This window comes from Pygocentrus nattereri, chromosome 17 (assembly GCF_015220715.1).
Source record: "Pygocentrus nattereri isolate fPygNat1 chromosome 17, fPygNat1.pri, whole genome shotgun sequence".
NCBI classification, from domain to species: domain Eukaryota; kingdom Metazoa; phylum Chordata; class Actinopteri; order Characiformes; family Serrasalmidae; genus Pygocentrus; species Pygocentrus nattereri.
This window is the reverse complement of record NC_051227.1, coordinates 18,051,869-18,068,233: the sequence shown is the minus strand read 5'-3', so window position 1 is coordinate 18,068,233 and position 16,365 is coordinate 18,051,869. Positions and strand designations below refer to the sequence as shown.

At 41.3% G+C, this 16,365-nt stretch overlaps 1 protein-coding gene across 1 annotated transcript in view; it reads right to left on the bottom strand.

Annotated features, from left to right (window-relative positions):
* Positions 1-4,255: 4,255 nt before the first annotated feature.
* Positions 4,256-16,365, bottom strand: part of zmp:0000001114 (suppressor of tumorigenicity 14 protein homolog) — an 88,313-nt gene continuing 76,203 nt past the window's right edge. Inside the window, exons 17-19 of the mRNA XM_017719338.2 lie at positions 10,806-11,077; positions 10,147-10,283; positions 4,256-4,906 (exon numbers count right to left, since the gene is read on the bottom strand). Of these exons, the coding sequence (XP_017574827.1) occupies positions 4,745-4,906; positions 10,147-10,283; positions 10,806-11,077 (571 nt within the window). The 3' untranslated portion in view covers positions 4,256-4,744. The remainder of the gene's footprint in view (positions 4,907-10,146; positions 10,284-10,805; positions 11,078-16,365) is intronic.

The window sequence follows — 16,365 nt, the reverse complement described above, 5'->3', positions numbered from 1 at the left end:
GGCAAAAGCCTGAAGAAGAACTCCAACCAGACCACTCTAAGGCTTCTATAAAGCACAGAGGTGGTTAAAGTCTGGAGCTCTTTATCTCACAGTGCTTGCATTCATTAGTGAGATGATGAACCCAGAAGAACAAAGAGGTATTTTGGGTGCAAACCTGTAGAGGTCTGCAAAGAACGTGCTCAAACAATAAACACATTTTTAAGTATGGCACAGACATACAAATACTTGTTAGGATGGCCATATTTGATTTTCAGAGGGGAAAGATACATACGGTGGCCAAGAAGACCCAACAAACTGCAAATAAAAACCAACCTGCACACTCAGAAAGCACTTTCATCAAAATGACAACGCCATTGCTACATTTCATAAACACGCTGCAAATACAGACACATGCAATGTCAGAAACGCTGATAATCCAGTCACAACACAGTGGAGGTGCTTCTGAAGGACATTCGTTTGAGCAGATTACTACGGTCACTGCATTTTAAAGGGAGTTAGCAGAGTTTAACTGTAAAGGTAATACCAGAGAACTACCACAGTACAGCTACGGTGCATCAGACAGCAAACTAACCAGCCAGGTTAACCATGAATTTGAGAGTTCCAGTGTCTTATCTACTTCTGTCAGTGATGTTCTGTGGAGCCCTGCTGGTGACATCTTGTATAAATAAAAATAATGCACAGCCACAACTTAGTAAGGTGTGGGGGGAAAAGATCCTAATGCGTGGCCACAACTTAGTTAGACATGATGTCATGACTTAGTAAGTCATGACCATGACTTAATTATCTCATTCCCAGGCGTTAATAACCCACACATTATTTTTATTTATATGGAAGGTCACCAACGAGGCTCCCTAATTTTCCATAGATATTCCAGCCACTTTGAGCCCATTTCTGTTATGTTGTGACTCATTTCTGCTGTGTTGTGACTCACTTCTGTTGTGTCTCATTTCCGCTGTGTTGTGACTCATTTCCGCTGTGTTGTGACTCATTTCTGTTGTGTGGTGCCTCATTTCTGTTGTGTCTCACTGCCATTGTGTTGTGACGGGCAGCGTTTCTAAAGTTGCATGTCTTTTCTGCGTTCGTGAATGTGAAAGTATTTCCTGCGTTCACTGCATGTTTATGAGTTGGCAAAGTGTGTTTAATTGTACTATAAATATGGTCTTGTCGGCCACTGTAGATACAACACAGACAAAGGCAGAGGTTGCAATTAGTCTGGAGCTAAACATCAGCCTGCAGGCTAAAGGAACTGAAACAGCTTGGGACCCGAGGTGCGAGGAGTGAAGAGGAAAAGCACTTTTCATCTCTGGAGAAAAGAGATTTAGATTCCTCTGTAAGTCCACATCCCTTTGATGGAGAGCAATTCCTACTGTGTTGCTCTGGCAACCAGCTGTGGCACATTGATTGCTTGGGACGTTAGCATGCGGAGGAACAGGGGACCCAGCTTGGCCTTGGTTGTTTCGGCAAATGGACGACCAAGATGGCCCCATTTTTATCCTAATCCACCATTTTACTGCCTTCCTCAGAACATACAGATTGAGGTGGAAGATGAGGTTGAGCCAAGCAGCAGAGGTGTAGAAATTTGGAGACTGCAGAGAAACCTTTGCCCCAGTGATGGAAAAGGGCTTGTGAGTGGAGCTGGCCCACCGAGAGTCCAAAACACTGAAGACGCCAAAGTCAAGATGCTCACTTTAGGCTGCAAAGTGAAGACGTGTGAACATGTGAGGAATCATCCACACCAGCGATTTGATGGCAAGACACAGCAGAACAACAACAGCCTGGAAGAGTCCACTATATATGCTCAGCTTGTAGATGCTCAAGTAACATTGCATGAAACGTCAATTATGTTCAACAAGTGAGTCTATTAAATCTAATCCTAAACCTAACCTTAATTTCAACCCAAAACCTCTAATTTATCCCAACACTGGTAACTAATTAACTGCCTAGTGATAAATGTTAATTCCACCAGTTAGTTTTGCAATTAACATTATTCAGGAAATAGTTGTACAATTTCATGATTGACAATTTCAGCTAATATTTTTACAATTAATGCTAACAATTTCACCAATTTAGCAATGAGACATCTATAGGGAACTCTCAAAATAAAAAGAAAATTTGAATATGTCCACAAATACTTTAAATTTTTCTATGCTGTAAACCATGCATGAAATCAAAATGTTTTTGCAGCTTTTTACAGAAAAAAATGGGCCAAAATAAATAAATAATAAATAAATATAAATCTTGACCACCGAGTTATTTATTTAGTTCTACATTATAAAGTTCAACACGACTGGCACAGCTGTAATATGTAGTATAAGAAAAGGTTCTAGACTGTTAGAAATAAACATTCTGTGCAGATACATTTTTCATTCAAGGTACAAACCATGTAAATGTTCCCTCAAAGGTACAGCAGTGGTTTTTCCACGTGAAAAATAAAGATTTGTACTAAAATAGAACAATAAAAAAAAGCCTGGAGACGAGATGTGGTGTGTGGAGTTAAAACAACTATAATATACTATAATTTCAGTGGATTATTGTACAATTGTGTTCCCTGACTAAAGGTACGGAGATGTACCCTTGAGTGTACCACCCCAGTGACAAGAGGGGCACTGCCCCAGTCACTGTTTCATACCTTTTTTTCTGAGAGTGTATGACCGTAGGAGGGGAGAGAACTTGGGCTGGAGTTCTGGACGGCATCTCCTTTCAGCTAAAAGGCTGGACTTCCTTTTAAAAAAGATCACTTTTACAACTGAACAATTTATTCCATATTTTAAGCTACGATATGATGACAAAGGCAAACTTTGGATTTGTGTATTTGTGGATCTTTTATCCATGAAAATGAAGAGAAAGCACCTGCAGTCACAATCTGAAGGAAACACTCACAGAAAACAAAGTTTTGTACAAATAAAAAGCAGTTCTATGATATAAAAGTGTCAAAATATGTTGCATGAGAACAACACAATTTCACGTTTTTACAATTAAATATACATAAAAAAAACAAACAAAAAAAACACCACTACAATATTCATTTATTAGTTCAATATTAAAAAAGTTCAGTATAAGGTGACATTAAAAGACAATTATCAAGCCAGAATCATCATATTCAACCACTCAGGGAAGGAGTCTGATGCACAACACGTGCAATAACTAGGGTGACTAAACCACTTTTATTTGTGAAACATACATCTTTCAGGTGTTGTATTATTAAGCAGGTCAGTGGCCGATAATTTACTGGTTTCCCATTCCCTAGTTAAACCAACTCACTGCCTAATAGTGTTAATGAGAAGCCAGTTAATTAACTTAATTAGAGGAAAAAAGTGCACTGGAAAGTATTAAATATTGCTGCATAAAGCAGTAATAAGCAGTTCCCAGCTGCTGGCTCGATAAGGCTTAATAGATGTGATAGAAAGGCATCATAATGTCAGGGCTGTATGTATATTTATTTGCATGAGCAAGTTGCAAGTTGTGTTGTACAAACTGAAATATTGTAGTACTAAAATAAAAACTACATAACAATAATAATTTTAGCAAGTGTTAATCCTAGGACTAATTTGACATTTTAACTGTTAAAACAGATGTAGCATGTAAAAGGTTTGGACTACAATGACTATTATGTGAAATATACTGTACTATACCTCCCACAAGAGGGTGCAATTGGCACTCAAGAGTTTTTTTATTTATTTATTAAAACTTAAAACTATGATTTGGCTTTATTTAACAAATATTTTATTTAGGTTTTAACCTAGTGAGCCAATCCTGTAAAGGAATAAGAAAAATCTTAAATTGTTGCTGGCTTAATATGCAGTATTACAGCCCCAGACTAAACAAATTTTGGGCATTTTTGTACATCATGAGGCACCCTGTACGTATTTGAATTTGTTCTCTTATGTTCAAATTACCTGATGGACTACAACTACCATGAACTCTAGAACTGAACATGGTTCCCAGCTCGCCTGCACGACTACACCGAGGAGATGGCTCGGGCAGTTGAGATACGATGTTCGATACTGCACACAGCTTTTGCACGAGTGTGAACAGGATCTTTGTTGTATTTGCATGGGATTAATTTCTCCTAAACCCAGTTATGTATAACCCTGTTATGCCCCCCTATACTGAAGTAACTATGATATCGCTGCTGTCAGAACGAAACCTTGTATCTCCATTTTTCAGTTTTGGACATAATTTGAAAATGCTTGTTTTTATACATTGTTTGCGAATATCATGATGATTGGACCAAAATAAACATCCCAGAATTACATGGAAAAACTGTGGTCCATTGACTTGCATTAAAAGTAAAGTACGTATTTCCTTCTCCTGTAAAGTTACCATTTTGGAGATAACGAGGTTTTGTTCCGACATCAGCGATATTTATGAATCCTGCTCAAACAGAAAACTTGTACACAAAAATTGAAAGAAAGCATCTGTAGTCACCATCTTATGGAAAATCAACCCTGAAATAAGATTAAAAAAATGTCAAGAAGTTAGTTTAGTCGGTTTATACATAAACAGTGCTAATAAAACTTTGTGAGAAAACGGCAAATGTTTTCACAACAAGGAACCTGAACTGGGATATTCATTCAAGTCATTTTAAAGAGTTCAGCCTGAGCATTGTAGATTTGAGACCACAGCGGGTCACATCGGGTGGATTCAGTGTTGTGTATGGAGCTGAAAGTGAGCAGGAGGATGAGTTGGTAACATCAGGATGCCCACATAAACACTGGCTGTGGTCCTGCAGCTCCCGAAGCTGCTATACTCCTGAGTGTTTGCGGATCCAGTCTCTGAACTTGGTTAAGCGAGTGTAAACTCCAGGCTTGTTTCTTCTTGCACAGCCCTCTCCCCAACTCACTATACCACACTGGAACCAAATATTGGCCTCTGAAAGGCAAACCAGAGGACCACCGGAGTCACCCTGTAGAACAAAGGCAGGAGAGGAAGATCAGAATGATTAGAAGAGGAGTAAAATGACACAGAGCGATGGGACCAGTGAGAGTAACATGCATTTAGGTGAGGCTGAGATGAAATTTTAATTATTACTATTATAATCACTTGTCATCCATTATTTCATATTTCTAATTCAGTCATCTTATTTAATGTTTCATTTCATTCCGCTGCCATTACTCCTGAATGATTTGTTTTAGGTGTAATACAATTTCACTGCTAATTACTTTGCCAATACTGCAATGTAAACAGTCGAGGCAATAAAGCATATTTGGATTGGAAACTGAAATGTGAGAGAGTGCGAGAGAAGAATGAGCGAGCGAGCGAACGAGAGTGAATGGGAGGGAGGGTGTGAGGGAGGGAGGGAGCGAAAGAGAGTGGCGGAGACAGAAAGAGAAAGAGAGAGAGAGAAGCAAAGAGACAGCGAGAAAACAGCTAAAACCTGTTTGAGAGAAGCAGAGCAAAATAAGGAGATTAGGTGCAGAAAGGGAAAGCTGGTACGAGGAGTGCTCAGGAGGGGAAGCAAGATGAATAACAAGCGAGAGAGAAGTAGAAATTATGGAAATCAGCCCAATTTACATATCAGGGACCAGGGTACAACAATTAATCTCCTGCAGTATGAGCCCGGATGCACACACATACACACAAAGGCTTGTTTTTGTACAATGTCAGGACAGTGGATTATACATGTATTAAATATGACTAAGAATTCTTCATATGTAAAAAATTTGGTGTTAAAATAAAAAAAAAACTAATCTTGGTAATACTTCATGTGAATAGTCCACTTCAGATGCTTTGTAGAATTTAATTTCAAGTTACATTCAACTAAATATCTACAAAATTAACCATAATGTTCTTTATCTTTAAACCTGGCTCTAATCTTAAACTGAAAAACCTGAACTTAAACCCAAAACCTGAACCCAACCCTCACATTGGCCCTAGCCCTAACCCTAACCGCACCACTGTTTCGATCAGGGTCAGCAACACGTGGATTCGGAGACGCATCTGGCTATTTTACTGCCCTGCTTCACAGCAGAATTAGACTTTTGGATTAAAATATAAATAATCCTCCTTTGCAGTAAAATAAGGCTCTGCTGTAACAGTTTTACCAGGAGATGGTCTTAAATGTTTGAATTAACTGCTAATTCAATTAACCTATAACCTTGAAGATTGATGCGCACAGAAACACAGATAACTCCTCCTGGCTAGTAGCTAATGGAAACGCAAAGAGAAAGTTAAGACAAACTGATAATTTGGAGACTTATTGGCATCTATAAACACTCCAGCTGATTCCCTGATACGTTTAATCGTTAACAAGAAACTGTTAAACACCAAGCAGTTGTGATGCTGAAATCAGTTTCTCATTCGCCAGCTTCTTGTTTTAATTTTCCCATTCCACCTTAAAAGGTGCAGCAGTTCACCACTGTATTTGAGCATTCTGGCACCTCAGGTACTATTTAAGGTGGAAGGGGGAAATTTGAACAAGCTGACGATCGTCAAGTTGTAAAAAGTGTCAAACGTTAAAAGACATTTTACTAGAAACCATTCTACTTTTGCGAAAACGTTTCCTGCCAGAGATGTGAGAAAAGCAGCTACAACTGAGCTAAAGCTAAAAGCAGAGCAAAGTAAGTCTGTGCTTTCATTTATATCATATTTTTATCCTATACCAGTACGTGGTATTTAAAAGGTATAGTGTATATCGTGTACGTGTGTATATTCAGAGTATATATATATATATATATATATATATATATATATATATATATATATAAAAAACACACACACACACACACACACACACACACACACATACATAAGTTTGGACGTTGTGTAAAACAAATAAAAACAGAATACGATTTGCAAATCCTTTTCAACCTATATTCAATTAAATACACTACAAAGACAATATATTTAATGTTCAAAAGGATAAACTTTATTGTTTCTTGCAAATATTGACTCATTTTGAATTTGATGCCTGCAACATTTTCCAAAGAAGTTGGGACAGGGGCATGTTTACCTCAGTGTTACATCACCTTTCCTTTTAACAACACTCAGTAAGTATTTGGGAACTGAGGGCACTAGTTGTTGAAGCTTTGTAGGTGGAATTCTTTTCCATTCTTGCTTGATGTACAACTTCAGTTGCTCAACAGTCCGGGGTCTCCGTTGTCGTATTTTGTGCTTCATAATGCGCCACACATTTTCAATAAATTTTCAATAAATCACTTTAATTTTGTGTGTGACTCCAAATCCAGGCCTCCACTGGTTCATAATTTTTTTGTGGATTTTTGTGTGATTTTGTTGTCAGCGTATTCATCTTTGTACACAACAAAGTATTTAATGAGAATATTTAATTCATTCAGATCTTTTTCTTCTTAGATATTTTTTGTATTTAAATTCTATAAGAGGGCTATGCACCTAAGATTTTCACCAACTTTCCACCTGTGTAAATGTGATGTGACAAATGTGATTTGATTTGGTAAAATGGACATAAAATGTTGTGGCTCGCAATGTGGACTGATTTTTGTAGAAAGGACAAAATGGATCTTCTTAAAATTTAGGTTGCTGATGCCAGATAGTTTGTGTTAACAATTTTGAATATCTGTAGGTAACCTATAGGGGACTACAGTGGACTATCAAAATAAAGCTACACCTAAAATCCTTAAGTAAAAGACATGACCATTGTGTTGGTCATGTAGGTTTGTCTTGTTTTTCTCTGGTTTTTATATGAAGTCACTGAAAATTATGAATATAACTGTAAATGTACAAAAACAAACACACACACACACACACACACACACACACACACTTTACAGGATGACAACAACTCAAGCTCAATTCTCCAGCAATGAAATGGCCAGGTCATGTTTACACTGGAGGGCTTTCACAGTGGACTCCACTGATTTGATGAATTGTTCAACGAAAATCCACCGGCATGCTAAGACCACACATAGTGTAAGAATTTTACTGCTTTAATTATAAGTGGGTCTTGATTTGAAGAGCATAATAAATAGTTTTCACTCAAACCACAGCAGAGCCACCATCACCACCAAACACTTACAGTAGAAATGTTTTAACTTGGATATTAAAGCAATAAACTAAGCTTTTGGTTAAAGATGATTTAAGGTAGGCAAAGTGGAGTAAAATCACTAACAGTCCAACTGGCCATTAATGGTATATTGCTTTTATAAAATGGTAACAAAATACATCATCTAATTTAATCATCTAATTTCAATGCTTCTGCTAACAATATAGTTAATTTACAGTAGGCTATTGCTACTTTGTAACACAATAGACAAAGAACTACTAGGCCAATATTGCTAACAAACACAACAAGTACATTTTTCCATGAATACATCCTCAAAACTTCTCTCAACTTGCACCATGTCTTCTTTAAGGTTGCTCAAACGCGTTATGGTTTAGGTGATGCATTACTTACTGTTTGACTTCCTGTGAGATATAAAATAAGGAAAACGTCACAGACAACAGGAGTTGTGTCAGACTCTCTTTCACATTCATGCACATCATGCAGGAGTATGAACCTGATTGATTATTTCCATATATTAACACAGATTTGCAGTACGAAAGCTCATGAGTAACAGTTAGAAAAAATAGAAACATCACAAAAGTAGTCTGTGGCATATGTGTAAGCAAGGTGAAAAAGGATGTATTTACAGAAATGGCCTTGGTGTCTACTGACTTCTAGCATTTGTCAGCTACAGTGGCCTCACAACTCCAGTGCTAAACCAAAGCAGCAGAAGTACACTGAACATTTTGAATATTTCGTGTGTATGGAATATTTAACAAGGGCTTTAACCAGCCAAACAGATGTTAGAACCGAAACTAACAGTTAAAAGTTTATTCCACTTGCACTGCTTTATTCTAGAATGTGTGGCAGATTACATTTCTACAGTTGTTCCCAAAGTCCCTGGTGTATCTGGCAGACGTGGATTTGTTTTCTCTCTGCAACAGAGCAGCCAGATACCCAGGGACCCAATCACTGCAGACTAGATGAGCAAAAACGTTCCAGTTACTCACACGTGCATGTACATACTTTTAGATGTGTGAGCTAGTTAGGAGGTGAGAGAGAGAGAAAGAGAGAGAAGGAATAAGCAAGAAAAAGATGGAAGGAGAAAGAGAGTGAGAGTGACTGGGGGGTGTAATGGAAAGGAAGTGTGTGTAGGTCTTGACTTTGTAAAGTGCTTCTAACAAAAGCTCCATGTTTCTTCCTTTTATTTAAAGAGGAAAGCTAATTAATTTGGGCTACTGAATTAACACTTTACATTCTGTATTTTCTGGATGATTGTTTTGATGTTTCCCTGCTGGCTGAGGAGTTTACCATCATATCAAGTGAGATAGCAGCCAAGAGTGATTTTCCAATTGTGGCTCTTGGGCAGGCCACTTGGGTAACACTACATCACAGCTATGACACAGCCTGGACCGGACGCTCTCTGGACCGGGGACCTGATCAACATGACATCAGAGCATAGGCCGGCTGCTTGGTTGATGCCGCACTGCAGCTGTAGGGCAGCCTGGACCGGTAATGTTCGGCTGGCTAAGTGATGCTATATCGCAGCTAGGGACTCTATAGTCTATCTTTCTAAGTGACTCTATTCTGTGGTCAGTGGAATCACCCTGCTAGCTGTGGGAACTGTGGAGATATGGGCATGTTCTGGGTCATGCATTTTTGATTATGTATTTTGATACTTTTGATTGTAAAGCATACTTGAGCATAAGAAAGGTGCTATATTAATAAAAGTGATGAAAAAGATGCTTACACACTTAGATACATACATAGACAAGTTTGGACATCACTCTTCAAGCTACATTCTATTGATTTTTTTTTTGTGTAAACAGGTGAACACATCCTCCACAGAGAACACACTCTTGCACATTTTCATGGACAATTACTATTTATTTGCTGAACTTATTTAAGAGTTATGTCACGTTTTATGTTTCATTGTTTCTACTATGATAAACTCAGCAAATATATAGAATGTGTGCACTTCCCTTTAGCATAAGAATGTCGTATTTAAGTGTGTTCTCTGTAGAGGATGTGTTCACTTATTTTCACTTAGAAAATCACATGACTAATAATGCAGCACAAGGCTGTATAATACAGAGTATTTTAGTATTACATGAACATGCAAAATCAAGTTTACATGTGTATGTATGTGTGGGGTGTGCATGCATGTGTATGTGTTATTACTGTACCTGACAGGCGTCCACTCCTCCAGCGAGGAATCCACTGCACAGCATGCGTGAGGTCACCTGACCCTCCGTTACTTCATCACACACAGTGTCATTAATGATCTTCACCTCTGCTTTCTGCAAAACACGCGAAACTCGTCCTGGAATGCACACATGCAGACACACACACACACACACACACACACACACACAAACACAAACGTTTGCTGTTCTTTTCCAGCAAGCTAATTCAAGTATACATCATTAACCATTCTCTCTTTATACTGCCTCAAACAACTTGTGACCAGGTCAGTGTGGAGATAATCTCAACGAGAGAGAGAGTGAGAGAGAGAGAGAGCGAGAGCGAGCGGGGGGAAGAGAGAGAGAGAGAGAGAGAGAGAGAGAGAGAGAGAGAGAGAGAGAGAGAGAGAGAGAGAGAGAGAGAGGGAGAGGGAGAGGGAGAGGGAGAGGGAGAGGGAGAGAGGGAGAGGGAGAGGGAGAGAGGGAGAGGGAGAGGGAGAGAAAGAAAGCGAGCAAGAAAGAGAGAAGTGTGAGGTGATTTGAGAAGAGTGAGGTCAGATGAGAAAAGAAGAGTGAGGTAAAATGAGAAGAGTGATGGGAGGTAAGGTGAGAAAAGAAGAGTGAGGTGAGAGATCAGCAGGCAGGTTTGTGTCCTCTCTCACCTCCCTCTCTCAGAGCCCCCCAGCCAGTGACCCAGCAGGGCATTCCAGCGGGGAAAACATGTGAGCTGGCCGGCAGGCAGACGGGGTGAATGGTGTTGGAGAAAACCAGCGGCTCCTTCAGCTCCAGCAAAGCAATGTCGTTATCCTGAGTCATTTGGTTGTAGTCCTGATGGGTGATGATGGTCTTCACCTCCCTCATCTGAACATTACTGTCTTCCTTCTCCTGGTCCTGCATCCCACTATACGTCAGCCAGCTGGACGCTTCATGGTATCTGAGGATGGATTGGAGGATTGGTGGTCATTTATAAAGACTGGATGAAGAGAATGAAGACTAAATGAACAGAGTAAATTAAATGAAAATAGTTCATCATTTTGGAGATGAATCAATCCCGAATATAACACTCAAACCAGATTACACCCACAACAACTTAACATTTGGAACGGTTTTGGAACGGTAAGTGACATCTGAGTCCGCCGTGGTTCAGTGAAACATGTCAGTAACTGAGGACAATCTGCAGTGGTTGAGTACAATATGCCAGTAACTGCGGACAATCTGCAGTGGTTGAGTGAATTATGCCAGTGACTGAGTTTAATCTGCAGTGGTTGAGTAAAACATGCCAGTTACTGAGTTAAACGTACCAGTGGCTAAGCTAAATCAAGCAATGTTTATTTATGTAGTACTTTTTACAACAGGTGTTGCCACAAAGCAGCTTTACAGCACAATCAGTATTACAGAAGAAAAATCCGGGTCCAAGCCCCCATGAGCAAGCCAGTGGCAACAGTGGCAAGGAAAAACTCCCTAAAAGTGGAAGAAACCTTGAGAGGAACCAAGACTGAGAAGGAGAACCCATCCTCCTCTGGTCAACACCGGATAGCAAACATTGTTACTATGAAGCATTGTAGAACAAAGTGGGAAAAAAAGAAAGCAGTGGCTAATTTGATTAGTTTATGATTATGGAGAAGCAGTAACAGCGGTGGTCAAGCCGATGGCTGGTGAGCAGTGGCACCCGATCAGGGCAGAAGGGCCAACAGCATCAGATGCACAGGGTGGGCAGCTATTCAACTCGGCAGAGAAAAGAAGAAAACACAGAGTCAGTTCTGTAAAGAGTGGCTGACCACAGATCACAGTATAACAGAGCAGCAGAGACTCCGGCAGGTCTAGATCTGACAAGGAAGACTAATTAACAAAGGCTTGACTATACAAGTTTTTAGCCTAGACTTAAAGACTGAGGCTGTGTCTGAGTCCCAAACATTAACAGGAAGATTATTCCAGAGCTGGGGGGCTTTGTATGAGAAAGCTCTCCCCCCTGATGGAACTTTATTAATTCTAGGTACGAGTAGTGAGCCAGCACCTTGTGATCTAAGTAGGTGTGATGGTTCATAGTAGGAGAGAAGTTCAGTCAGGTACTGAGGGGCAAGTCCATTTAGAGCTTTATAGGTCAATAATAGAATTTTATAATCAATGCAAAATTTAACTGGTAACCAGTGTAGGGTTGATAAAACTGGGCTAATATGGTCAAATTTTCTGGTTCTTGTGAGGACTCTGGCTACAGCGTACTGAACTAGCTGAAACTTATTGAGGCTTTTGCTGGGACAGCAGGGCATTACAGTAATCTAGCCTTGAAGTAATAAAAGCATGAACTAGTTTTTCTGCATCCTGTAGAGATAATGCATTTCTTAATTTAACAATATTGTGGAGATGCAGGAAGGCTGTTCTAGTGATATTAGTTATATGTGCATTGAAGGACAGATCAGGGTCTATCATGACACCAAGATTTTTAACAGATGAACTTGATGCAACTGAGAAATTGTTAAGTTTAAGAGACAAGTTAGACAGTTTGTTTCTAGCTGCTTTTGGACCAAGAAGCAGGACCTCTGTTTTATCTGAGTTAAGTAAGAAAAGGTTAAAATCAGCCATTAGTGGTGTACTTTGTGTACTTCTGGTGCTGGTCCCAAGCCCGGATAAATGGTGAGGGTTGCGTCTGAAAGGGCATCCGACGTAAAACTTGTGCCAAAACTATCATGCGGATCACACGCTGTTGACCAGCAGGGTGCCGGTGGAAATTGGACTACTGTAGGTTGAAGACCATCAAAGAGGAGAGGAGGAAGGTGGGTTAGAAGGCAGCGAGAGAGAAGGAAAGGCAGGAGTGTGGAGGTTAGAGTAAGGACTCTGAACATAGGGACAATGACTGGTAAAGGCAGAGAGCTTGCAGACATGATGGAGAGAAGGAAGGTAGATATTCTGTGTGTCCAGGAGACCAGATGGAAATGAAGCAAGGCCAGGAACACTGGAGGTGGATTCAAACTGTTCTATCATGGTGTAGAGAGGAAGAGAAATGGAGTAATCCTAAAGGAACAGCTTGTGAAAAGTGTTCTGGATGTAAAGAGAGTGTCAGACAGGATTATGAGCCTGAAGTTGGAGGTTGATGGTGTAATTTTCAATGTGGTCAGTTCATATGCACTACAGGTTTGTTGTCAGTTAGAGGAGAAAGAGGAATTTTGGAGTAAGATGGATGAAGTGGTAGATGGTGTTCCTAGAGAGGAGAGATTAGTGATTGGTGCAGACTTCAGTGGACATGTTGGTGAAGGGAACAGAGGGGATGAAGAGGTGCTGGGTATGAATGGTGTGAAAGACAGAAATGCGGAAGGTCAGATGGTTGTAGATTTTGCAAAGAGAATGGAAATGGCTGTTGTGAACACGTATTTTCAGAAGAGGGAAGAACACAGGGTGACATACAAGAGTGGAGGGAGGTGCACACAGGTGGATTATATCCTTAGCAGTAGATGCCACCTAAAGGAGACTGGAGATTGTAAAGTGGTACCAGGGGAAAGTGTAGCAAGGCAGCATAGGGTGGTTGTCTGTAGAATGAGATTAGAAACAAAGAAGAGGAAGAGAGTGAAGACAGAGCCAAATATTAGATGGTGGAAGCTGAAGGAGGAGGATAGTTGCAGGCAGTTCAGGGAAAAATTGCAACAGGCCCTTGGGGGCAGTGAGGAGCTACCTGAGGACTGGGAAACTACACCTAAGGTGGTGAGAGAAACTGGCAAAAATGTGTTGGGTGTTTTGTCTGGTCGGACGGGTGTCAGGGCTGATGTGTGACAGAAGGATAGCAGCAAGAGTGAAAGGGAAGGTTTACAAGACAGTAGTGCGTCCTGCTATGATGTATGGTTTGGAGACTGTGGTTCTGTCTAAAAGACAGGAGGCTGAGCTGGAGGTGGCGGAGATGAAGATACTGAGATTTTCGTTGTGAGTGACAAGGATGGACAAGATTAGAAATGAGCAGATCAGAGGGACAGTGAAGGTAGAGCAGTTCGGAGATAAAGCCAGAGAGGCCAGATTGAGATGGTTTGGACATGTGTTGAGGAGGAATAGTGGATATATTGGTCAAAGAATGTTGGAGATGGAGCTGCCGGGCAGAAGGAGAAGAGGTAGACCTCAGAGAAGGTTTATGGATGTAGTGAAGGTGGACATGGAGATGGTTGGTGTAAAAGTAGAGGAGGCAGTGGATAGGGCAAGATGGAGGCAGATGATCCGCTGTGGCGATCCCTAAAGGGAGCAACCGAAAGAAGAAGAAGAAGTAAGAAAAGGTTACTCGACATCCAGTCTTTTATGTCTTTTACACAGTCCTCAATCTTGCCAAGATTGATCTCATCATCCTCTATATATATATATATATATATATATATATATATATATATATATATATATATATATAAAAATGAAAAAGGTGGCAGCTGCAACGGTGGCAGAAGCAAAATCCAGGGCATGGGAGGAGTTTGGTGAGGCCTTGGAAAAAGATTTTCGTTCGGCCTCAAAGAGGTTCAGGACAACTGTCCGGCGACTCAAGAGGGGTCGGGGTGGCTGCGCCCAAGCTGTATTCGGCAAGGGTGGAGAAACTCTGACTTCGATTGAGGATATTGTCGGTCGGTGGAAGGAGCACTTTGAGGAACTTCTTAATCCGGGAGACGTGCCTCCCTCACGGGAGTCAGGGCCAGAGGCTTCTGGGGTGTCAAGTTCCATTTTCCTGGTGGAGGTCACTGAGGTAGTTGGTAAGCTCCTCAGTGGCAAGGCACCAGGGGTGGATGAGATTTGTCCACCACTACTACTACTACTACTACTACTACTCCGGGCTATCCAATCTCTGTACTCCCGGAGTGAGAGCTGTGTCCGTATACTCAGCATTAAGTTAGACTCTTTCAGTGTTAGCGTTGGACTCCGCCAGGGTTGTGCTCTGTCTCCACTCTTGTTCGTGATATTCATGGACAGAGTGTCAGGGCGTAGCCGGGGTCAGGAGGGCATTATGTGTGGAGGCCGGAGGGTGGCGTCTCTGCTATTTGCAAATGATGTTCTTTTGGCGGAATCACATGGATGCCTCCAGCTCTCGCTGGAGCGGTTTGCAGCTGAGTGTGAAGCGGTTGGTATGCGGATCAGCACCTCCAAGTCCATGGTCTTGGCCCGGAAATGGATGGCATGCCCACTCCAGGCAAGGGGAAAGGACCTGCCCCAGGTGGAGGAGTTTAAGTATCTTGGGGTCTTGTTCACGAGTGACGGGAAGAGGGATCGTGAGATCGGCCGTAGACAGGCGGCAGCAGTAATGCGGACACTGTATCGGACTGTAGTGGTGAAGAGGGAGTTGAGCCAAAAGGCGAAGCTCTCTGTTTACCGGTCGATCTACATCCCAACCCTCACCTATGGTCACGAGCTGTGGGTAATGACCGAAAGAACGAGATTGCGAATACAAGCAGCGGAAATGAGCTTTCTTCATCGGGTACAGCTACACGCTATGCGATGGAGTGAGGAGCTCGGTCATCCAGAAGGAGCTCAGAGCCGCTACTCCTCCGCATTGAGAGGAGCCAGCTGAGGTGGTTCGGGCATCTGATCCGGATGCCCCCGGACGCCTCCCGGTGGGTGTGTCCCAGGCACGGCCTACCGGGACAAGACCCTGGGGTCGTCCTAGGACCCGCTGGAGGGATTATGTCTCCAAGTTGGCCTGGGAGTGGCTTGGGGTCCCCGGGAATGAGCTGGAGGAAGTTGCGGGGGACAGGGTCATCTGGGATTCTCTGCTCTCCCAACTGCTACCGTGACCCTGTCTGGACTAGCGGTCAATGATGGATGGATAACCGAGTGTCATCGGCATAGCAGTAGAAATTTATGCTGTGTTTACTGATAATGGTGTCCAAAGGTAACATATATATTGTGAATAATATAGGTCCTAAAACAGAGCCTTGTGGAACACCATACTTTACTTTTGCAAGGACAGATGATTCACCCTTCACATTAACGAATTGAGAGCGATCAGTGAGGTAGGACCTGAACCGGGAAAGAGCAATTCCTCTTATCCTTGCAAGGTTTTCCAGTCTATCTAGTAAGATAGCGTGGTCTATTGTGTCAAATGCTGCACTAAGATCAAGAAGAACTAGCAGAGATACATTTCCTTTGTCAGAGAATAATAAAAGATTGCTTACAATTTTTACTAGTGCAGTTTCTGTAATGTGATGTGGCCTAAAACCAGACAAACTCAAATAGATTATTCCTATGCAATTAAGAGGTTACTTGGTT